This window comes from Tachypleus tridentatus, chromosome 13 (assembly GCF_004210375.1).
Source record: "Tachypleus tridentatus isolate NWPU-2018 chromosome 13, ASM421037v1, whole genome shotgun sequence".
Classification (NCBI taxonomy): domain Eukaryota; kingdom Metazoa; phylum Arthropoda; class Merostomata; order Xiphosura; family Limulidae; genus Tachypleus; species Tachypleus tridentatus.
In genome coordinates this window covers 30,507,608-30,526,434 of record NC_134837.1, presented here as the reverse complement: position 1 = coordinate 30,526,434, position 18,827 = coordinate 30,507,608, and the positions used below count along the sequence as shown (strand labels likewise).

Genomic DNA, 18,827 nt, shown 5'->3' with positions numbered 1-18,827 from the left:
CTCTATTTGCATGGTACGTGATGTCAGATCCTCTTACTGTTTTAAACATCTGTTGTGTAAGTCTTGTTACTTTTATTAAAGATATTAAAGGCTCCATTCATCAAAATATTCAGTTTTCTAGCTTTACATCCTTCAACTTGAAACCTCGCGATTCGAACATCCTTCTGGAAAGAGCTAAGACATATTTCTCCAGTCATAAGTCTATCAGTGTCACGATTGCACTGACCAATGACGAGGCATTTGCTATGAAAATAATAATATACAGGTACTACGTTTTTAGTTGTAGCACCCAACTTGCATCTATGGAGACATATCACTGCATTATTATAACGTACAATTAACATCTTCATATAAAAAAATAATAGTGTTTCTATAAGTAATAAAATAAATTTCCAGTATGAGGAAGTGAGTTCTGGATCGGAAAGTTTAAAGTTTGAGCCTAAGTATGACTTTGAACATACTGCGCACTCTCAGATGTAAAGCGTCAAAACTGTAAGAGTCAATTAATTTATTCCGTTAAAAAGTAGCTAAGTAGGCGGCGGGTGCAACTGACTGGTTGCTCTCCCTCTAGTCAGAAGCTAGAAATTAGGAATAACTGTTGCACTAAATCGTCTTTTCGAAAGTTACTTTAGAATTCACCATATACAGATCCAAAAAGTAACCCTGCAAATTTTTAAATATTCTACCAAATGGTAAGTTGTTAAAGGTCATCCCTTTCTTCCTTTAAACTTGACATCACCTGACGTGATCACCTTACGTGGTATACTAATAACCTTCAATGTAGTGTCAGGTGATACAGTTTCAGTTTCTTGAATCCTTTGAGATTAGTTACGATAGTTTTCTTTATATACAGATCTCGTCACATTAAATTTATTTTATTATTTAGTGAAAAACAGGACAAAATATAGTTTTGTTGCCACTTATTGATAAAGTTTCCAATAGTAACGACTATAAAATTATCATGATGCGTGACAGGTGTTGTTTGAAAACCACTTAACTAATTACATTTAAAATGCTTCGAAGGTCACACAATGTACGGCAGAGTGAAAGTCAACTTCTAATGCCTTAATTTCGCGATAGTTGCAGCCGAGATCTTTCTTTCAATTTTATAACAAGTTACTTCTATTGTAGCCCAAGTTACTAGTTTAACTGCTTGTAAACCAAAAAAGGTAAAAGCTATGCTTTTCATGATAATTGTTTCTAAATGGATAAATTTGATGATTTTCTTGTTAAGTTTATATTCGAGAGCTGTGATGAAATAATATAAAAATTCGGACAACTATTATGACAGTAAATATCGCTTAATAATCTTTTATTATTATTATTTTTCCGCTGGAAATACGGACTTATCAGTGGAATTAGAAAAGTTTTAATGACTACAAAGCGCTTCTCTCTCGTCGCAGTCACGTAACCTAGCTTTTGATTTGTAGGTTATTTTATTAGAATTCAGGATTAACTTTTATAAACGAGCTAGACTACAAATCTTTCCACTTAACGTGATTAGTTTGAAACAACCTAAAAATACCTTAAAATGTATAGAGTGTTTTGGGTGGGATGATTGTTTAACCAATGTTAAGTTGACAGAACTAACAAGAAAATGTCGTGAGGGAAAATTATTTTGTCTTTTTAGAAACCTAAAAAAAAAAAATGCTACAACCGTAAGACCTTCCGTTATTTCTACCGCTGACTTATTTCAGTTAAATTTATTTAATAACGTGATCTAAAATTAACTCTCGCATATGAAAATGACAACATAGAATTTAGAAGTTTGATTTGATAGGAGGAAATATACTGTTATAATTTCTTGGTTAATTGATAAATTATTCGAAAAACTTTAAGTGAAAACAGTTCCACACCTCATTTTGATCGACCGATACACTTTCTTGTTAGCATTCATTTAAATCTTTATACCCAAACAAGACCTCCTTTATTCTCGTGTTTGTGAGGGGTGGGGTTGTGTGTGTGTGTGTGGACAAAATTGTAAATCAGTGAATTTAGCTTCAAAAATCTCCAAAACTCTTTTTATTAACCAGTATATAGGTGTTCCAGTTTTAAAATTTCCAAACTTTGAGTTTGATTACTATTTTCAAATGTTTCTGACAATTTCCAAGTAAATCGTTTCAATCAAACACGAGAGACCTCCATTATTTCACTGATCCATCATCCTTGGAGACCATTACGACATTTTAATATATTTATGCACGTGTAGGTCAAGCACCTATACGCTGAATTTGAATCCTTATGTCATAATTTTTAGAAAAGTTATAAATTCAACTAAACATAAAAAACACAGGTGTAATTGAGCATCTATATATATAGTGGATTGGAATTTTACATTTGAGACATTGAACAACGTGGTTGATAAAGATCATTGGTATTCGATAGAAATATAGTGTAGAACTACTATTTTATTTGAGTTATTTATAAGTTTAACATTTAATCTGATCAGTTTCACAAGCGGTATATTATTATACGTTTTTTAAAGTTATTGATTGAGTGTAGAATAAATAAAACATCAGATTTACTAAATAACGGTATATTTGATAAAATTTAAATCTGATTACCTATATTACGTTTAAACGCACTATAATACTAACTTTATAACTATGTTAGATACCGCTGAGAATTAGGCCTAGCCTGGTCTGATGCTTAGGGCACTCGACTTGTCGCCAGGTGCTTAAAGGATTAGGGACTCGGGATCAAAAGCACGGAAATTTTCGGTTTTTCAATATGATATCGAATACAGTTTTAAATTCTGATTTTTTTAAGACGTGAACTGGAGATTTGGGACACTTAAAAAGAATCAGTATATTTCTGAATGATTTAGTCGCGTGCCGTTTCGCAATTAATCGTTCACATGGTTTACACGAATCCTTTGTTCGTAACTGAAGTTTCACGATGTTTACAATATTTTGACTTCCAGATCCAGTTTGTCCTCGCTAATCTTCCATTTGTAAGTTGCATCTTCCGAATTCTTCATTGACCTCCAACTTGAGATTTCCTTCATTGATGTCTAATCAAAGGTAGTGTATTGATGTCTAATCAAAGGTACTGTCATGTAATAGTTTATTTGATTCCAGTTTGAAGTTGTTAAACCGTTACTGAGACTTGTTGAACTGAAATCAACATAAATATGATGCTACTATGTTAAACAAAATAATGTCAGCTAATATTTATTCGAAAAAAATGGCGTGCAACATAAAGCTAATTTTCATTACTCTCTGCCAAGTTTACAAAAATAAATGTCATTTTCGTTTCAAATAATCATTAACTTCGGAACGTTTACAATATTTATTCTCCACCTTGTATACGTGTTGTTTCTCTCGTAAGAACGCGAACAATATTTTTTTTTTACAAAATTGATTGTTTGATGGATTTCGCGCCAAGCTACACGAAGGTTGTCTGTGCTAATTGTCTTTAATTTTGAAGTAATAGAATAAACGAAATTCTACTAGTTAACCCTAACCATTGTCAATTCGTGGGCTACTTTTGTCAAACCCAAATAATGGGAGATTTTTGATGGTGTGGTGGTAACAGGAATGCGAACTGTGGAACGTCGTCTCCACAGTTTACAAAATAAAGTACCTTCCGAAGTTTTCCGAACAGTACTAATTTTTGAAGGTGAGTAGATGATATTTTGAGAAGTTGATTGGTCAGTAAAACTTGCTAAATGTACAAATATGTGTTCAGCCTTGGGTAGCTAATTCATGATGACGAGAAACCCACTTGAAGTAAAAATAAAGGCGGTTGAAATAGGTATTAAAACTTTGATTAAAATAAAGTACAGAACAGCTTTTCGACTTTCTTAAGTTATCGTCAGGTTGACAAAGAGAGTTTGCAACTGACCGTTGTTGCGAACATGTCTTAGGAACGAGAGTATGGACGGGTAGGAGAATGTAAAGGACGTTGCAGTTAAATGTTAGGTTATGAATTAGTAAAGGTATAAAGATGTTCCTTTGTATTGGTTCAATTAGTTCTTATACAAAGGAACACCTTTATACCCGTATTAATTAATAACCCAACATCTAACTGCAACGCCCCCTACAATCTCGTATCTGTTTACACTCTCATACCTAAAACATGAGCCCCACAACGGTCAGTTGCAAACTCTTTTTGTTCACCTGAAGAAGATCTAAGAATATCAAAACGTTGTTCTGTACTTTATTTTAATTAAAATTATGAAACCCATACTAGTCGTTTTTATAATACACTTACGAAGCTAAGCCTTGCATCGTCACCAGCTTGTTCTAAACATGTTCGCTGCTCTTCTTGAAATACTTTTGTTGAGTAACACTTTGGACAGCAGATCAGTCTTTCTTTCTTTCTTTTTCCAGAAATATTTTTGTGAAAGTTCTTGGTAGTTTATGTGATAATTCTTGGAAACGTTCTTTCACTTTTGGTAACTGTAAATACATTTCTTATTATTTTTTCTCCAAAGTTTAATTTAGCTAAGACTCTAGTAAAATATGGGGTTGTTGTAAAAAATCTTTTATTTACTCTTGTTACACATTACATTATAACAGTCACTTTTAAAGTAGTTAGAATAACTATACCTCATTAAATACGGGTATCTACTTCACATTCATTGTAAGGTATGATCCACTGGATACACACTGAACAGAAAGATCTGTTATCGTGGACTGTAAGGAAGCACTAGGTGATAACATGAACTGATTTCTGTGTGGAACAGTAAAATGAATTATACAGCACACATCAAGATACACCTAGTTATTTCCTTTTTTAGAACAGAGTGACGTAATGTCGCAAGTGACATTTTCTTTTTGCATAACCAGAACTATTATCATTAATATACTTAAGAAAATAACAACAATCGAGAGAGAAGACAAAACAAAGAAAATTAACGAATGTTGGAGAAAAATATTGAAGAACTAGTTTATACATTGTTTTCATCTACCAAACTACACCTTCACTGACCTCTAAGTATGTCAGATCATACTGATTTGATTAATGAGAAGGGTCATGAGACTGATGGTGACTATTATATTAGTACTGTAAATGTTTACCAGGGAAAGGACATAAGACTGATGGTGACTATTATATTAGTACTGTAAATGTTTACCAGGGAAAGGACATAGGACTGATGGTGACTATTATATTAGTACTGTAAATGTTTACCAGGGAAAGGACATAGGACTGATGGTGACTATTATATTAGTACTGTAAATGTTTACCAGGGAAAGGACATAGGACTGATGGTGACTATTATATTAGTACTGTAAATGTTTACCAGGGAAAGGGCATAGGACTGATGGTGACTATTATATTAGTACTGTAAATGTTTACCAGGGAAAGGACATAGGACTGATGGTGACTGTTATGCGAGTACAGTAAATTTTTACGAGGTAAGGGTCATGGGACATATGGTGACTAGTATATTAGTACTATAAATGTTTACCAGGAACTGATGGAAATATATCAAGTTTATCGTACCTGAATGACAATTTGAAAGCAGCATTTTAAAAGTATGCTGGTTTTTTTATCTTCATTTCATTGAATATTTTACACTTCAGAGGCTCCTAACCTGTGGCCCGGAGTCACTAAATACAGTTGTTGAGGTAGCAAAAAATGTCTCATATGGGGAGGAAGCACTGTTGTTGTTGTTGTTTTTTCATTTAAGAGAATTCAATAATTATATACCTGTCTAGAGATTGTATGTCTTTAATATTTAGTTTGTAAATCGAGAATAGGTGAGAATGGTTGGAGGTCTGACATAACACGTATGTTATTTTACTTGGTTACTACTATCTTAGTACAAAAGTTACTCAATTAAGTACCTACACTCTGGCCTCCCCGGTGACACAACTGTATGTCTGCGGACTCGCACCGCTAGAAACCGCGTTTCGATACCCATTGTGAGCAGAGCAGAGATAGCCCATTGTGTAGCTTTGTGCTTAATTCCAAACAAACAAACAAAACGTACACCCTGTTCGCCACAGAGAATAGCATCCCTCGTTTTAACATTGTAAGTCCATAAGTCTTACAGCTGACCCCAGATACGTTACTTGAAGCAGGTCTCTTTCTCTCTCTCTCTCTCTGAATATATACGGGAGTATAAAATATAAATAAATAACACAGGCTTTAGCAAACGTTGCTTATCACCATAATGTTTCAATTTCCTACACGTACAACTATTTGAAACGTGCACTGTTCATTAAAAAAAAAAAGTCAAACAGAAATTCTCCCAGACACCCTTGCGAGGTTAAAGAGAATAACTTATTGTAAAAAAAAGAAAAGGTTTGTAAATCATGGCAAATATAACACAGAAGTATACAACTCGCAGTTTTTAATCAGAGTATATATATATTAAATATTGATTAATGACAAGTTAGTATTCTTGCATTATAATGATTATAAGTAGATCATATCTGAGATAATGAGGTCCACCCCTTGTTGTTTGAAGTCTGGAATTGAGGTCACTAATTGGGATAATGCGTTAAATGAAAATGATTGGAATTCATAACACATTTTCCTCGTATTGGTTTGGTTTGTTTTGAATTTCGCGCAAAGCTGCACGAGAGCTATCTGCGCTAACCGTCCCTAATTTTGCAGTGTAAGACTAGAAGGAAGGCAGCTAGTCATCATCACACACCGCCAACTCTCGGGCTACTCTTTTACCAACGAATAGTGGGATTGACCGTCACATTTTAATACCCTCACGGCTGAGAGGGCGATCATGTTTGGTGTGATAGGGATTCGATTCTGCAACTCTCAGACTACGAGTTTCCTTGTATTAAAATTATTGTTAAATACTAAAGTCAAGCAGTTGTTCATTTGTTTTTATGTTCTTATTTCAATTAATTCTAGAATTTATTTGTGGTTTAATCTTGAAAAAACAACAACAACAACAACAACAACTTCAGCGTCAGCATTAAGAACGAGTAGATTTTCCAGTAAAATCGACAAGAGAAGAAATCCATTTTTTGCTAGACTGAACAAACTTGCTGATACCTGTTCGCAAAACGTTCCTCAAGTTCCATATCAAAGATATTTAAAGTAAAATTATCGCTGTGAAATTAATAAGTATAAAATTGTTTAAGCCTAACTTCGGGAAACTTAGTTTGTTTAATTACTAGCACAGTAATAACGTATCCATGAAAACTGTATATTTTGTTCTTACTAAAGCATTATTTCAAATGAGGAAGATTTTTAAAACCTATTCTAGTAAGCAAATAAGGAAAACTACATAAAATAAAAACTTATTATTACATATGGAAAACATTGGAATCAAACATAATATTCATCGATTATCAAATTGCGTCATTCCTTGCATCACCTATTGAGTGTTATGCACAGCGATATTAAAACATACTTCTGTAGCTAAGTGACATGACATGGAAGCCATTGTTACAAAGGAATGTTAGTAAATCCCATTGGCTTTACTATACATTCAGTGTCGTTTTATAAATGAAAGTATCTAGCTGTACTCAGGTTACTCAATGCTGTTTTGCCTTTTTGCTTCTTTTATTAAATGTTTTTGTTTGTTTGTTTAAGTTAAACGCTAAGCTACATAACAGGCAGTCGGACTTGTGCTTACTGCAAGTATCGAACCCCTGTTTTTTTAGTGTTATAGGTAAGTTTATTGTCTTGTATTGCGCATCATTAGTGTTTGATCTTAGAGTTCATTGCAAGGATATTAAACAACTGTTGCTGTTTCCAGAAAGGCTAATTCCACAGTAAAGACTTGTTCTCTAGCTAGGACAATAAAACACCAAATCCTTGACAAGTGAAAATTAGCTAAATCATTTTTGCAAGACACGGTAATTGTCAGGAAAGGTTTCTTTGATATGAAGTTTAAATAGTTTTATTTAGGAAGTGTTTAATAATATTTAGATAATTTTGAACATCACATTTATCACAATCTACTTACACTGATGTTTATTTCAGTGATATGATTTTAATTAATCACATAACGTATATTAGATTCATCTTAACCAGACATCTAATACTCTCAAATTATGAAATACTAAATTTCGAAGCTTACAGATGTTCTTTATCTAGTGGTTGAAAAAATAATGTTCAGTAAGCGAGTTAAAACTTGTACAACTTTATAATTAGCATGTATTTATCCATTAAATGAAACAAAACAAGCTGTCGTAAATTATGTGGATAATCATGGCTAACTGGATATGAAATGGCCAAAATTAATCTGTACTTCGTATAAATAATAAGCAACACACCTTCCCATGTGATGTCATAACATCACGTGATCTTGTTCTTTTTGTGTCTGCCATATTGGATGTCACCGCGTGCATATTCAAGTAGTGAAAATAAAATACTTAAATACTTCTTTCCACCGTTGTGCTTTTGGCTTTAACAGTAGAGGGGGTTCAGAAGTGGGTATATCGTTTTAAAGATTGATCCCCCCCAGAAAAAATCAGTATGGGTTAATGCAGTTATCAGACAGTAATTGCTATCTTCACAGTATTCCCGTATCAGCAGTGCATATTTTGTGAAAGACATTAAAATAGATATGTTAAGTAATATTTGTATAAACTTCATCTTTGTCACTAAGTATTATATAAGTATTAAACTGTTTATTAATTATTTATATTTGGTAAGTCACAAAGCACTAAATGGCTTGATGCCCACAAAATGACGGATGTCAGTGTTCAATGTGGCGCTTCTCCTAAATCACGTAAATTGGAAAGGTCTATTAGTAGATGTTCTTTTACAATATCTTATTGATAAAACGACCAGTAGAACATTATTTAATTAACCAAAAATATAAAACATAAAATAAAGTATAAACTGTAGTAATGACCGTCATTACCACAATAAAATATCTAAATATTATAGTACTTGATAACTGGATTTTTTAAAATGAGATTGGTTCTAGTTTACACTGCTGGTTGTTTGATAAAAATCCTTTTAAAACCAACTAGGCATTCTTAAAAACTACACTTAACTTTATCTTATTTAACTTCCATTCTAAAAGGAACCACAATACTATACACTTTTTTGCTTAAAGCATTTCTGATACGAGTATATAATATAGAATTTGTCAAAAAATCGTATACCCAACTTTCTTTTCCACAATCTGGTTTAGATCTATGAAGTCAAATTATATTTTTCTAGAAGGAATTAAAATTTTGATACTGACATTCGGTTTTGATATTTTAAAAGCAAATTTGATTCGACGTGCATTTTGCGAAAAAGAACACCTCTTTATTTGGTTTAAAATATCCAGAGTCATTGGCCCCAATCCCATAACCTTCTGTGATCGATCCACCTGTCATCTAGAGTCCAGTTGATTAACTTTGGTATCATCTGTTTGTCCATCTAGCGGTAAGAGGCCTCAACTGGAGTAGTAAGAACAGCCAGAAAATGATGTTAGGCAGAAGAGGTCTTTTCTGAATACTCCCAAAGCTGGATAAAAAATGAGTGAGTTAAAATGGCGTCGACTTGTATAAAGCTTTAAAATATTGTTCAGTGGCTTTTAAATTTATCACCATTAGGAACATCTTCTATCATATAGAATAACTGTAGACAGTTTGAATAATGCAAAACGTAAAACAACACAATTCTTACCCATCTGAACTAACAACAAATATAAAATACACAATATGACGTCGATAATAACTTAACTTTCATCTGAGGCAACGAAAACTATTGAATACAAGACACACTTTAGTAACAACAAATGTCAACTGAAGAATGGAAGATATACTTATCCAAAGAAACAATGAAAAGGAACAGATAGATACAGATTGTAAATTACCCCATGAACTCCCGACAGGTGGTAGTCTGTAGCACAAATAACAGTATATTTGGTAAAAGTGGCCTCTGCCCTGTAAAGAAACGGTTTGGTGTGACATTCGCGCAAAGCTATCGAGGGCTATCTGCGCTAGTCGTCCCTAATTTAGGAGTGTAAGACTAGAGGGAGGGCAGCTAGTCATCACCACTCACCGCCAACTCTTGGTCTACTATTTTAACAACACATAGCGGGATTGACCATCACGGTATAACTTCCCTACGGCTGAGAAGGCGAGCATGTTCAGTGCGACGGGGATTCGAATCCACGCCCCTCAGATTGTGAGTCAATCTCCCTAACCACCTGGCTATACTGAGAGGTAATTATTAACTGTGTCAGTCTGATTCTGATTTCCTTGGTAATGGCGAATGAATCAACTTCAACACTAAACAACAAACACCAACAGTTGAACGTTAGTCTACTGAATAAACGCACTTTAAACATTAACTACGGGACAAGCCTGAAATACTCAAAATTAATAAGGAATGTGATTGCAGGTTTCAGACTCAACGTAGTAACTTTAGCAGAAATACTAACTGTATTCAAAAGACAGTTCCTAATCTGTAGATTAAGAAAAACAAAGCAAAAACAATCTTTTCGAAAAGTAAAAACAAAAAAAAAATTAAATATACTAAGTATGTGTTTGTTTTAAATTTCGCGCAAGCTACACGAGGGCTATGTGTGCTAGCCGTCCCTAATTTAGCAGTGTAAGACTAGAGGGAAGAAAGCTAGTCATCACCACCCACCGACAACGCTTGGACTATTCTTTTACCCACGAATACTGAGATTTATTATCACATTCTAACGCCCACACGGCTGAAAGGGCAAGTATGTTTGGTATGACTGGGATATGAATCCGCTACCCTCAAAGTACGAATCGAGTGCCTTATCCACCTGGCCACCTGCACCAAGCTGATCCTCTTTATACTGAAAGTAGGAAGAAAACTGAAGCGGGCAGTGTAAAGTTATTTTAAAATAATGACAGACCATCTTGACGTTGAACTTCATATTACTTACTCAAAGTACTTATAATGTATAGGAGGCTTTCCCTATATACTACACGTTATAAACAACACAAACTACAGGAAGATGTCTCCACATAATAAATGTAAGAAACAACATCTACCAAGTAGGCTTTTTTCTTACACGTTAAAAGTAAGAAAACATCACAACCACAATAAATTGTGCCAATACATTTTACAACTGCCAAAAAATTCAAACTAACAGGACTTCATCCTCACGAGACAGTTTTTACACATTAAAATTAACAAAATACATCAACTACATGAGACAGTTCCTACGCGCTAAAAGTAGGAAAAGACATCAACTGCACGAGACATTTCTCATACGTTGAAAGTAAGCAAATTTTTACCTACGAAAAAAAAAATGTCGAATACACCAAGCAGTTCTTGTTAATTAAAATTAATGATTCTGACGTCAAAACACGTATCAATAACCATAACAGCGGAGAAAAAATAATTATCGTTTATTTTCACAGAAAACTAGATACAACATGTATACACACGTTGTGGAATCTTTTAAATTTTAAAACAGTAGATAACGTATTAGTAATATTATCATATAGATTTCTAATTACAATCCTCTTTATATATAAAAAAGATGCAGAATCAGTTTTAAGCTATCAGAGTCCTGTCTCCTCCTGTTTCACACACAAACAATCTCTAATTAATGTTATTATAAGTTCCTAGCTAATGTTTGATTTATGGTCGTAATATATTACCTTCTTATCTTGTGATAACATGCTATTTTATCGAAAGACTTTTGTTTCTGGTCATGAAGTTACATAATTTGCATTAGAATAAGTTGCTAAACTATAGTCGTTGACAAGCTATTCTGAGGCATACATGCTTTTCTATAAGTTACAATGGTCTAACGCTTTCTTCATTCCTTTATCACAGTATTTCCTCTGATTACCGGTTGTTCTGTTTGAAGCTATAGTTCGGTACGAAAGATATGCAAACAAAGTTTGGTAAAGTAGGTACTGATTTAATTAACTGGTTTAGATCCAGAATGGTTACCCACATGGTTGTCATGTAAAAGGAATAGTTAATATGACACAACACAGCAGGAGGACTCTAATTATTATGTGGTGTTTGATAAAATTATGTATATATATACGTAAATACACAACATACAGTAAAAACATTCAGTTTTATGATAAAGTCTCAAATATACAAATCGTTACTGACGTAATAGTTTACTAATAAATTCGACTTCTTTTTTTATCAATAGCAAATTGCAAAAAAAACCAATTGTAATTAATATTTTACTTGTTTATAAAGATGAACATTTTTGTTTTCAATATTTCAATGATGTTTCTATACGTTAAAGGAAAAACAAAATTAGATTATAAAGTAGGAGAAATTTTAATTGTATGAATTTCTAGTCATTTGGAAGTTATTTTGTACTGGATGCGAGAGACAGTGTTGTACAATATTCCCATCCATTAAGAGTTGCATCTAAAGAAATGAGCTGGTAGCAATATACCATACTGTATGTGATATTACAGAAGGAAAATTCGGGTACCATTTAGTAAAATATGTAAAGGGCAAGTACCTTTTATTTCGTTAAAAATTGAGGGATTTCTTTAAAGAACAGAAACATGGGTTTGCTCGATTTACTTTGTTTAATGATTTTATTTTAAATACACAACAACCGTTGCAACATTTCTACCATTGAAGCATTGAACTAATTTCCTAAACAAATAACACACAATTACTAAATGTGTAGGTATTTATATCAAATCCCTAAAGAAAGTAGTTATTGATCACTAAATCCTTCCGCCTGTACAAGAGGAGTTCAAAGTTATTCAGCGTTGTTTCACCAGATTTACTAGTTTTTTTATTAGGCTTAGCAAAGATTTTAAATTTCAACCCAATAAACCTATTACACCAACTTATACATCCAGCTTACAACGAGATGAAAGGAATAATACCTGAGGTACTGGAAGCGCTGTAGGCAGTTCCGTATGCCTGCTTGGTATGTTCATTTTAGGCTTAGCAAGGTTTTTAAACTTTAACTCAGTTACTTTATTAAATCAATTTATACATGAAAACACACGATGAAATAAAGGAAGTATTACTAATAATACCTGAGGTACTGGAAGTGCTGTAACCAGTTCTGTCTGCCTGCTTGGTATAATCATTGCTAATTTCACCACCTAGTAGAAAGATTAGAACCTAAGTAAGTACATAGCTCAGACAGAAAAACGAAAAAAAAAATGCGTAATCGAATATCACTATGGTAGTAAAAAAATAACAAGAAATAGTTATTTAAACTTAACCTAGTTTGTTGTCCTTTTCGTCGTCGAAAGAAGTCTTTTGTTTACCTTCTGCGAAGTTCTGGGACCATTGCTTCTTCCCTGTGATAAAGATAACAACATGCTTATTGTTTATGTTGTCGTTTTTCTGCATTTTCGGGTAATTCTCAAAAGGGTTCTTTCTATCTAGCGTACGCATTTGAAACTATAAACAACAAGATATAGTATATACTTATAATATATTTGAATGTATTGTACCCCAGTGATAAGTTTGACGGCCAATAATGCTAAAAACTGGGCTACGATACTTGTGGTGGGCACAGCAAAGCCAGTTGTGTAACGTTGCGCTTTACGACAAACAAATTAAACGATCTTTTATTTATAGCTATGATACATCTATGTTTCAAACTCTGTACCAACAAAGTCAATAGAGGAAACATTTTTTTGTAGCATTAAGTGAATATACTTTTCACCAAGAGTTCATTTAAAAATCGTTCCTACGCAGTCAGTGTTATGAACTATAGGTTAGTTTTCAAGTTTAGGTCTAAACCATGTAAATCTTTGCAGATGATATGTTCTGTTAAATATATATCTTAGCACATATACTCTGAAGACTATTAAAAGTAGTTTCGGTTACCATTATATTTTGTTTACCAACATTTAAGCGCTTAGGCACAAATAATAGTGTCGGTCTGATATCGGATACGGATTTATCAGATCAAAAAGTGGATGTGGTCCTACATAATTAAGATGCAACACAAGCATGAACTTTCATTTCATTATCTAATACATGTATATATATATACATAAAGTAATAATTAAACAATTTCATTATTCTGCCTAATAGGTGATGTAACAAACAGGCTATTCACATAGTCTGCTTTTATATTCCGTACTAACTAATGCAACAAACCAGTAGTTAGCACATGTCACATTACACTAGGCCCGGCATGGCCAGGTGTTTAAGGCACTCGACTCGTAATCTGAGGGTTGTGGGTTCGAATCCCCGTCACACCAAACATGCTGGCCCTTTCAGGCCTAGGGGCGTTATAATGTGACGGTCAATCCTACCATTCGCTGGTAAAAGAGTAGCCCAAGAGTTGGCGGTGGGTGGTGATGACTAGCTGCCTTTCCTCTAGTCTTACACTGTTAAATTAGGGACGGCTGGCGTAGATAGTCCTCGTGTAGCTTTGCGCAAAATTTGAAAACAAACAAACATATTACACTTACTACTAGCTAATGTAGCACACGCGTTGTTAACATAAACCACCATTATACTCTACTCATCAATGTGATAAACACGAAGTCTACCATTATCCACTTTATTAATTTAACATACGATTCACGATATGTTTCCATACTTTAACATACATTCAGATTTTCGCTCTTTACGAAATAAATGAATATAAAATCTTAGCTCTTTACGAAGTGAATCAACATGTGTGTGTGTCATATAAACCATTTATTCCATTTATTTTATGTTATATTTGCAATAACCGTTTCTAACTATGCTATTCACACAGTTCACCATTGTAATTTCTACTCAGTAATATGGTAAGTTCTCACTTCTAACTTTCCATCAAGTCATTTGCAGAATTTGTAAACTTACATTATTTTGTTTTTCACCAGCTAGTTTTGTACGACTCGCGGTATTCGCCACCTAAACTTTGTACTAAAGTATGTTTTGTTTTGTTTTTTGAATTTCGCACATACTACTCGAGGACTATCTGTGCTAGCCGTCCCTAATTTAGCAGTGTAAGACTAGAGGGAAGGCAGCTAGTCATCACCACCCACCGCCACCTCTTGGGGTACTCTTTTACCAACGAATAGTGGGATTGACCGTCACATTATAACGCCCCACTGCTGAAAGGACGAGCATGTTTGGCACGATGGGAATGCGAACCCACAACCCTCAGATTACGAGTCGCACGCTTGGCCATGCCGGGCCTGTACATAAGTAACTCACCATTTTGTGTCAAGGATGTTGACATTTCTTCTTCATCTGAAGAGGAGATGTGGATTTCTATGGAAAATAAATTGATAAAAGAAGGTTATATGGATATAACTATCTTAACATTCATCTTTGTTTCTGCTGTTTTGAAAGAAGCATAGTGGATTTCAGAAAACCGAAATCTGAACTAAGTAGCACAAACTAACAAGTGTAACAGTGCTATTAAGCCGTATAACCTTTCGCTTCATAAATCAATATATTACAAAAAGAAGACGTATACATCATCTGTTTTGTTTGTTTATTATTTTGTTTGAAAATTACAGTGCAACCAAAAACTTCTCAAATTCTTTAATCACGTAAGACTCCAGTTAGCATAGAGAAGAATTTAAGTTTCTGTGTTTAGACATAATTCACGTCTGTTATACTGTAAAGAAGAGGTAAAACAAAGGTTAGCCTATCTGCGATAAAAATTAGTTACATAATATGCTTTTACTAATGTTATAACAGTTTTTATCCATTGCCGAAAAGTTCTATTAGATGTTACTTATTTCTGTCCTTCGAATTTTTTGCCTGAATAAGTTATGTTTGAAATGTACACAAGGCTACACAATGGGCTATCGGTGCTCTGCCTACAGTGGGTACGGATCCCGTTTTCTAACTTTGTAAGTCCGCAGACACATACATCACTGTACCACTGGGAAGGAAGTGGGTGGAAGGTGAATAATTTATGTTTTTTGAAAACAACGGGTATATTATATCACTTACTTTGGCACGTGTTTCACGAGGAGAGTCCTCTTAATATGTCGCATAGAATGTTTATTGTATTATATAACACAGTAAGCAGAGCCGTACCAAGGTTCGTGCGCGCGTCGACTGGTAGAAGGAGACAATAGGTTGGCACAGATTAACCAATATGTAATGATATGCGAGTATGATTTTAATGTATATTGTTTAGTTAATGCAAGTATATAAGATTATATTTTATTATTTTGTAAATCCTTAGAAAGGTTATATACTTTTGAGATTTAATTGTTTTTGAATTTCGTAAAAAGCTACTCGAAGGCTATCTGCGCTAGCCGTTCCTAATTTAGCAGTGTAAGACTAGAGGGAAGACAACTAGTCATCACCACCCACCGCCAACTCTTGGGCTACTCTTTTACCAACGAATAGTGGGATTGACTGTAACATTATAACGCCCCCACGGCTGAAAGGGCGAGCATGTGTAGTGCGACCAGAATTCGAACCCGCGACCTTCAGATTACGAGTCGAACGCCTTAACACACTTGGCCATGTCGGGCCATTTTTGTGAGGATGGGCTCAGAAGTTATATCTCACACGTGTAGCTATAAACGATCATTGTAAAGCACTGTAAGTATCAGAAGAGTACTTGTATATTTGTAACTTCTCGCTCCTTACATCTTTTAATGACCTTTTACAATATGTTGGCATACTGTTCAAAAAAAAATATTTTTCTTAAATGCTTGGTCCTCCATTGGGTCAGCGGTAATAACTTTTTAGCACTTATAACTGTGGCCCGATTCCCCGTGGTGAACAGAATGCCGTAGCCTGATGAGTAACTTTGCACTAAATAGAAACCAAATAGACTACAACAACGACAAAAAAAGCATGGGTGTGAAATATATGAGTTAGGCATTTATTTAAAACAGCAAACTAAATGCATCGAATGATTGGATAAAAACCTTTCTTTGAAGACACAGCCATCTGTAGTTGAATCTAATATGAAATTAACCAATCAAACTGTCAAGAGTTAGGCCACTGACTAATAATCAAAGGATATTATTTTTTTTAAAAAGTTGTTACGACTGTGTTATGGCAATAAACGAGATGGGCACTACATGAAGTCCCCATCTGGTACAGTCGTAAGTCTACGGATTTACAACGCTAAAATCAGGGGTTCAATTCCCCTCGGAGGACACATAAGATATCGTGTAAGAGATGGAAAAATAGTAGCAGAAAGCAAAAAATAAAGTAAAAATTAGAAATTCACTTCACATGCGTTACTACGAAACTTTTGTCACTTTATTACTATTTGTTACCTTTCGTTGTGTTCAACAGCTAAGCCTAACAAAGGCCATTAGACTTAATTGTAGCGAAAAGTAAAGTTTTGTATTAAGTTCAATGTTTAGTGAATTCTCACTTTTTCTATGCCACTAAAGTGAAACACGTTTGTCTTCAATAAAAACACACACATTCTCACCCACCTCCCACACACAAATGGCACAGTGGTAGGTCGTCGGACTAACTACGCTTGAAATCAAGTTTCGATAGCCGTGGTGGACAAAGCACACGTTGTTTATTGTGTAGTTTTATGCTTAATTACAAACAAACAAGCACGCACATAGATATCCTATATATATTATAACAATAAATTTTTAAGCCATAAACAAAACATTAAAATTAAACAAAATATGACGCATGTTAATAAAAAAGATCCTAGTGTACAAGTTACAAAATGTATCCTAGGTTTTGTAGGTGACTGTGGAAGTAGGACCCACATTGCTGTGGGGATACATCGTCTATCAGTCTTAACCTCCAGTTTGCTAGGCTCACATAAGATTAAAAATTTAGCAATTAGGAGAGCGAGATGTGGGTGCTCAAGCCCACAACGTTTCACATCTATATCACCCTTCACTGCCTGCATACAGTTGTGGGAAGGTGGCTGCTCTCCCAAGTTAATATAAGAATAAGAAAAAAGATAAACATAATAAATAAATAAATAAAATGAAAATAAAAATAAGGAAAAATATATAAATTTGTATGTAAACTACAGTTCAAGATAGGTGTATGTTATAAAACTTAATATCTTCTTCCAACTAGTTTTACAGCATTGCAGGCTACTTCAGCGGAAATATTGTCCTGAGTAATTTTAGCGTTACAGTGTAATTAAAGTACGCCCCAGTGGGTCAGCAGTAAGCTTGCAGACTTACAACACTACATCCCGCAATGGAAAAAGTGCAGACAGCCTGTTGAATATTACTTTCCGAAATATACTGATCGTGTGAAGTTAACGTTTTTGCAGTAAGTATCTAAGCCATTTATTGTCTTACAATTATGGCTTGATGCAAATGAAATCGTAGAAGTTGTAGCGTCGGTTGAAAATAAAAACAACATAAATATTTCTTACCGTAAAGACGAATTGACCCTTCGGTTTCTCCTAGTGAGTTTTTGGCGAAACATCGGTACTTTCCGTAGTCAACAGGTTCAACGTTCCTTATGGTAAGTTTCATGTAAACCTTGTAAGTTTCTTCTCTGGTGTCACACAGATATTTGTTGTTTGTTACGATCATAGCTCCATCATCTTTTGTCCAGTAGTTCACGGGCATGGGAAATGCTTCTGTGTGACATTCCAGCATAACGTCACTTCCAAGTAACCCTCCGACCAGTTGGTGAGGGATCCAGATGAGCGGTGGAACTGACCAAAATAGTATAATTTTATTACAACGAAGTCTGGATCAAAGTGCCGAGGCGAAAGCTTGTCAAATGAAACAAATAAAAAATGGCCTCTATATAATAATATACGAACTTTGAAATGAAAAGGGATATGGATTCTGATACTCTACTTAAACAATATTTATAAAGTATAAATGATCCGATACTACTCTACTTAAACAATATTTATAAAGTATAAATGATCCGACACTACTCTACTTAAACAATATTTATAAAGTATAAATGATCCGACACTACTCTACTTAAACAATATTTATAAAGTATAAATGATCCGACACTACTCTACTTAAACAATATTTATAAAGTATAAATAATCCGATACTACTCTACTTAAACAATATTTATATAAAGTA

General features: G+C 34.1%; 1 protein-coding gene and 1 long non-coding RNA gene across 4 annotated transcripts in view; one reads left to right on the top strand and one right to left on the bottom strand.

Moving 5' to 3' along the window:
* The first annotated feature begins 544 nt into the window (after nucleotides 1-544).
* LOC143238625 (uncharacterized) overlaps nucleotides 545-18,827 on the top strand; it is a 60,056-nt gene continuing 41,773 nt past the window's right edge. Inside the window, exon 1 of the long non-coding RNA XR_013020675.1 lies at nucleotides 545-692. This is a non-coding gene — a long non-coding RNA (uncharacterized LOC143238625). The remainder of the gene's footprint in view (nucleotides 693-18,827) is intronic.
* Nucleotides 4,486-18,827, bottom strand: part of LOC143238624 (lachesin-like) — an 84,012-nt gene continuing 69,670 nt past the window's right edge. For all 3 annotated transcript variants that reach the window (XM_076479010.1, XM_076479011.1, XM_076479008.1), the window contains exons 6-10: nucleotides 18,149-18,436; nucleotides 15,019-15,075; nucleotides 13,077-13,154; nucleotides 12,885-12,953; nucleotides 4,486-9,387 (exon numbers count right to left, since the gene is read on the bottom strand). In XM_076479010.1, the coding sequence (XP_076335125.1) occupies nucleotides 9,317-9,387; nucleotides 12,885-12,953; nucleotides 13,077-13,154; nucleotides 15,019-15,075; nucleotides 18,149-18,436 (563 nt within the window). In that variant the 3' untranslated portion in view covers nucleotides 4,486-9,316. The remainder of the gene's footprint in view (nucleotides 9,388-12,884; nucleotides 12,954-13,076; nucleotides 13,155-15,018; nucleotides 15,076-18,148; nucleotides 18,437-18,827) is intronic.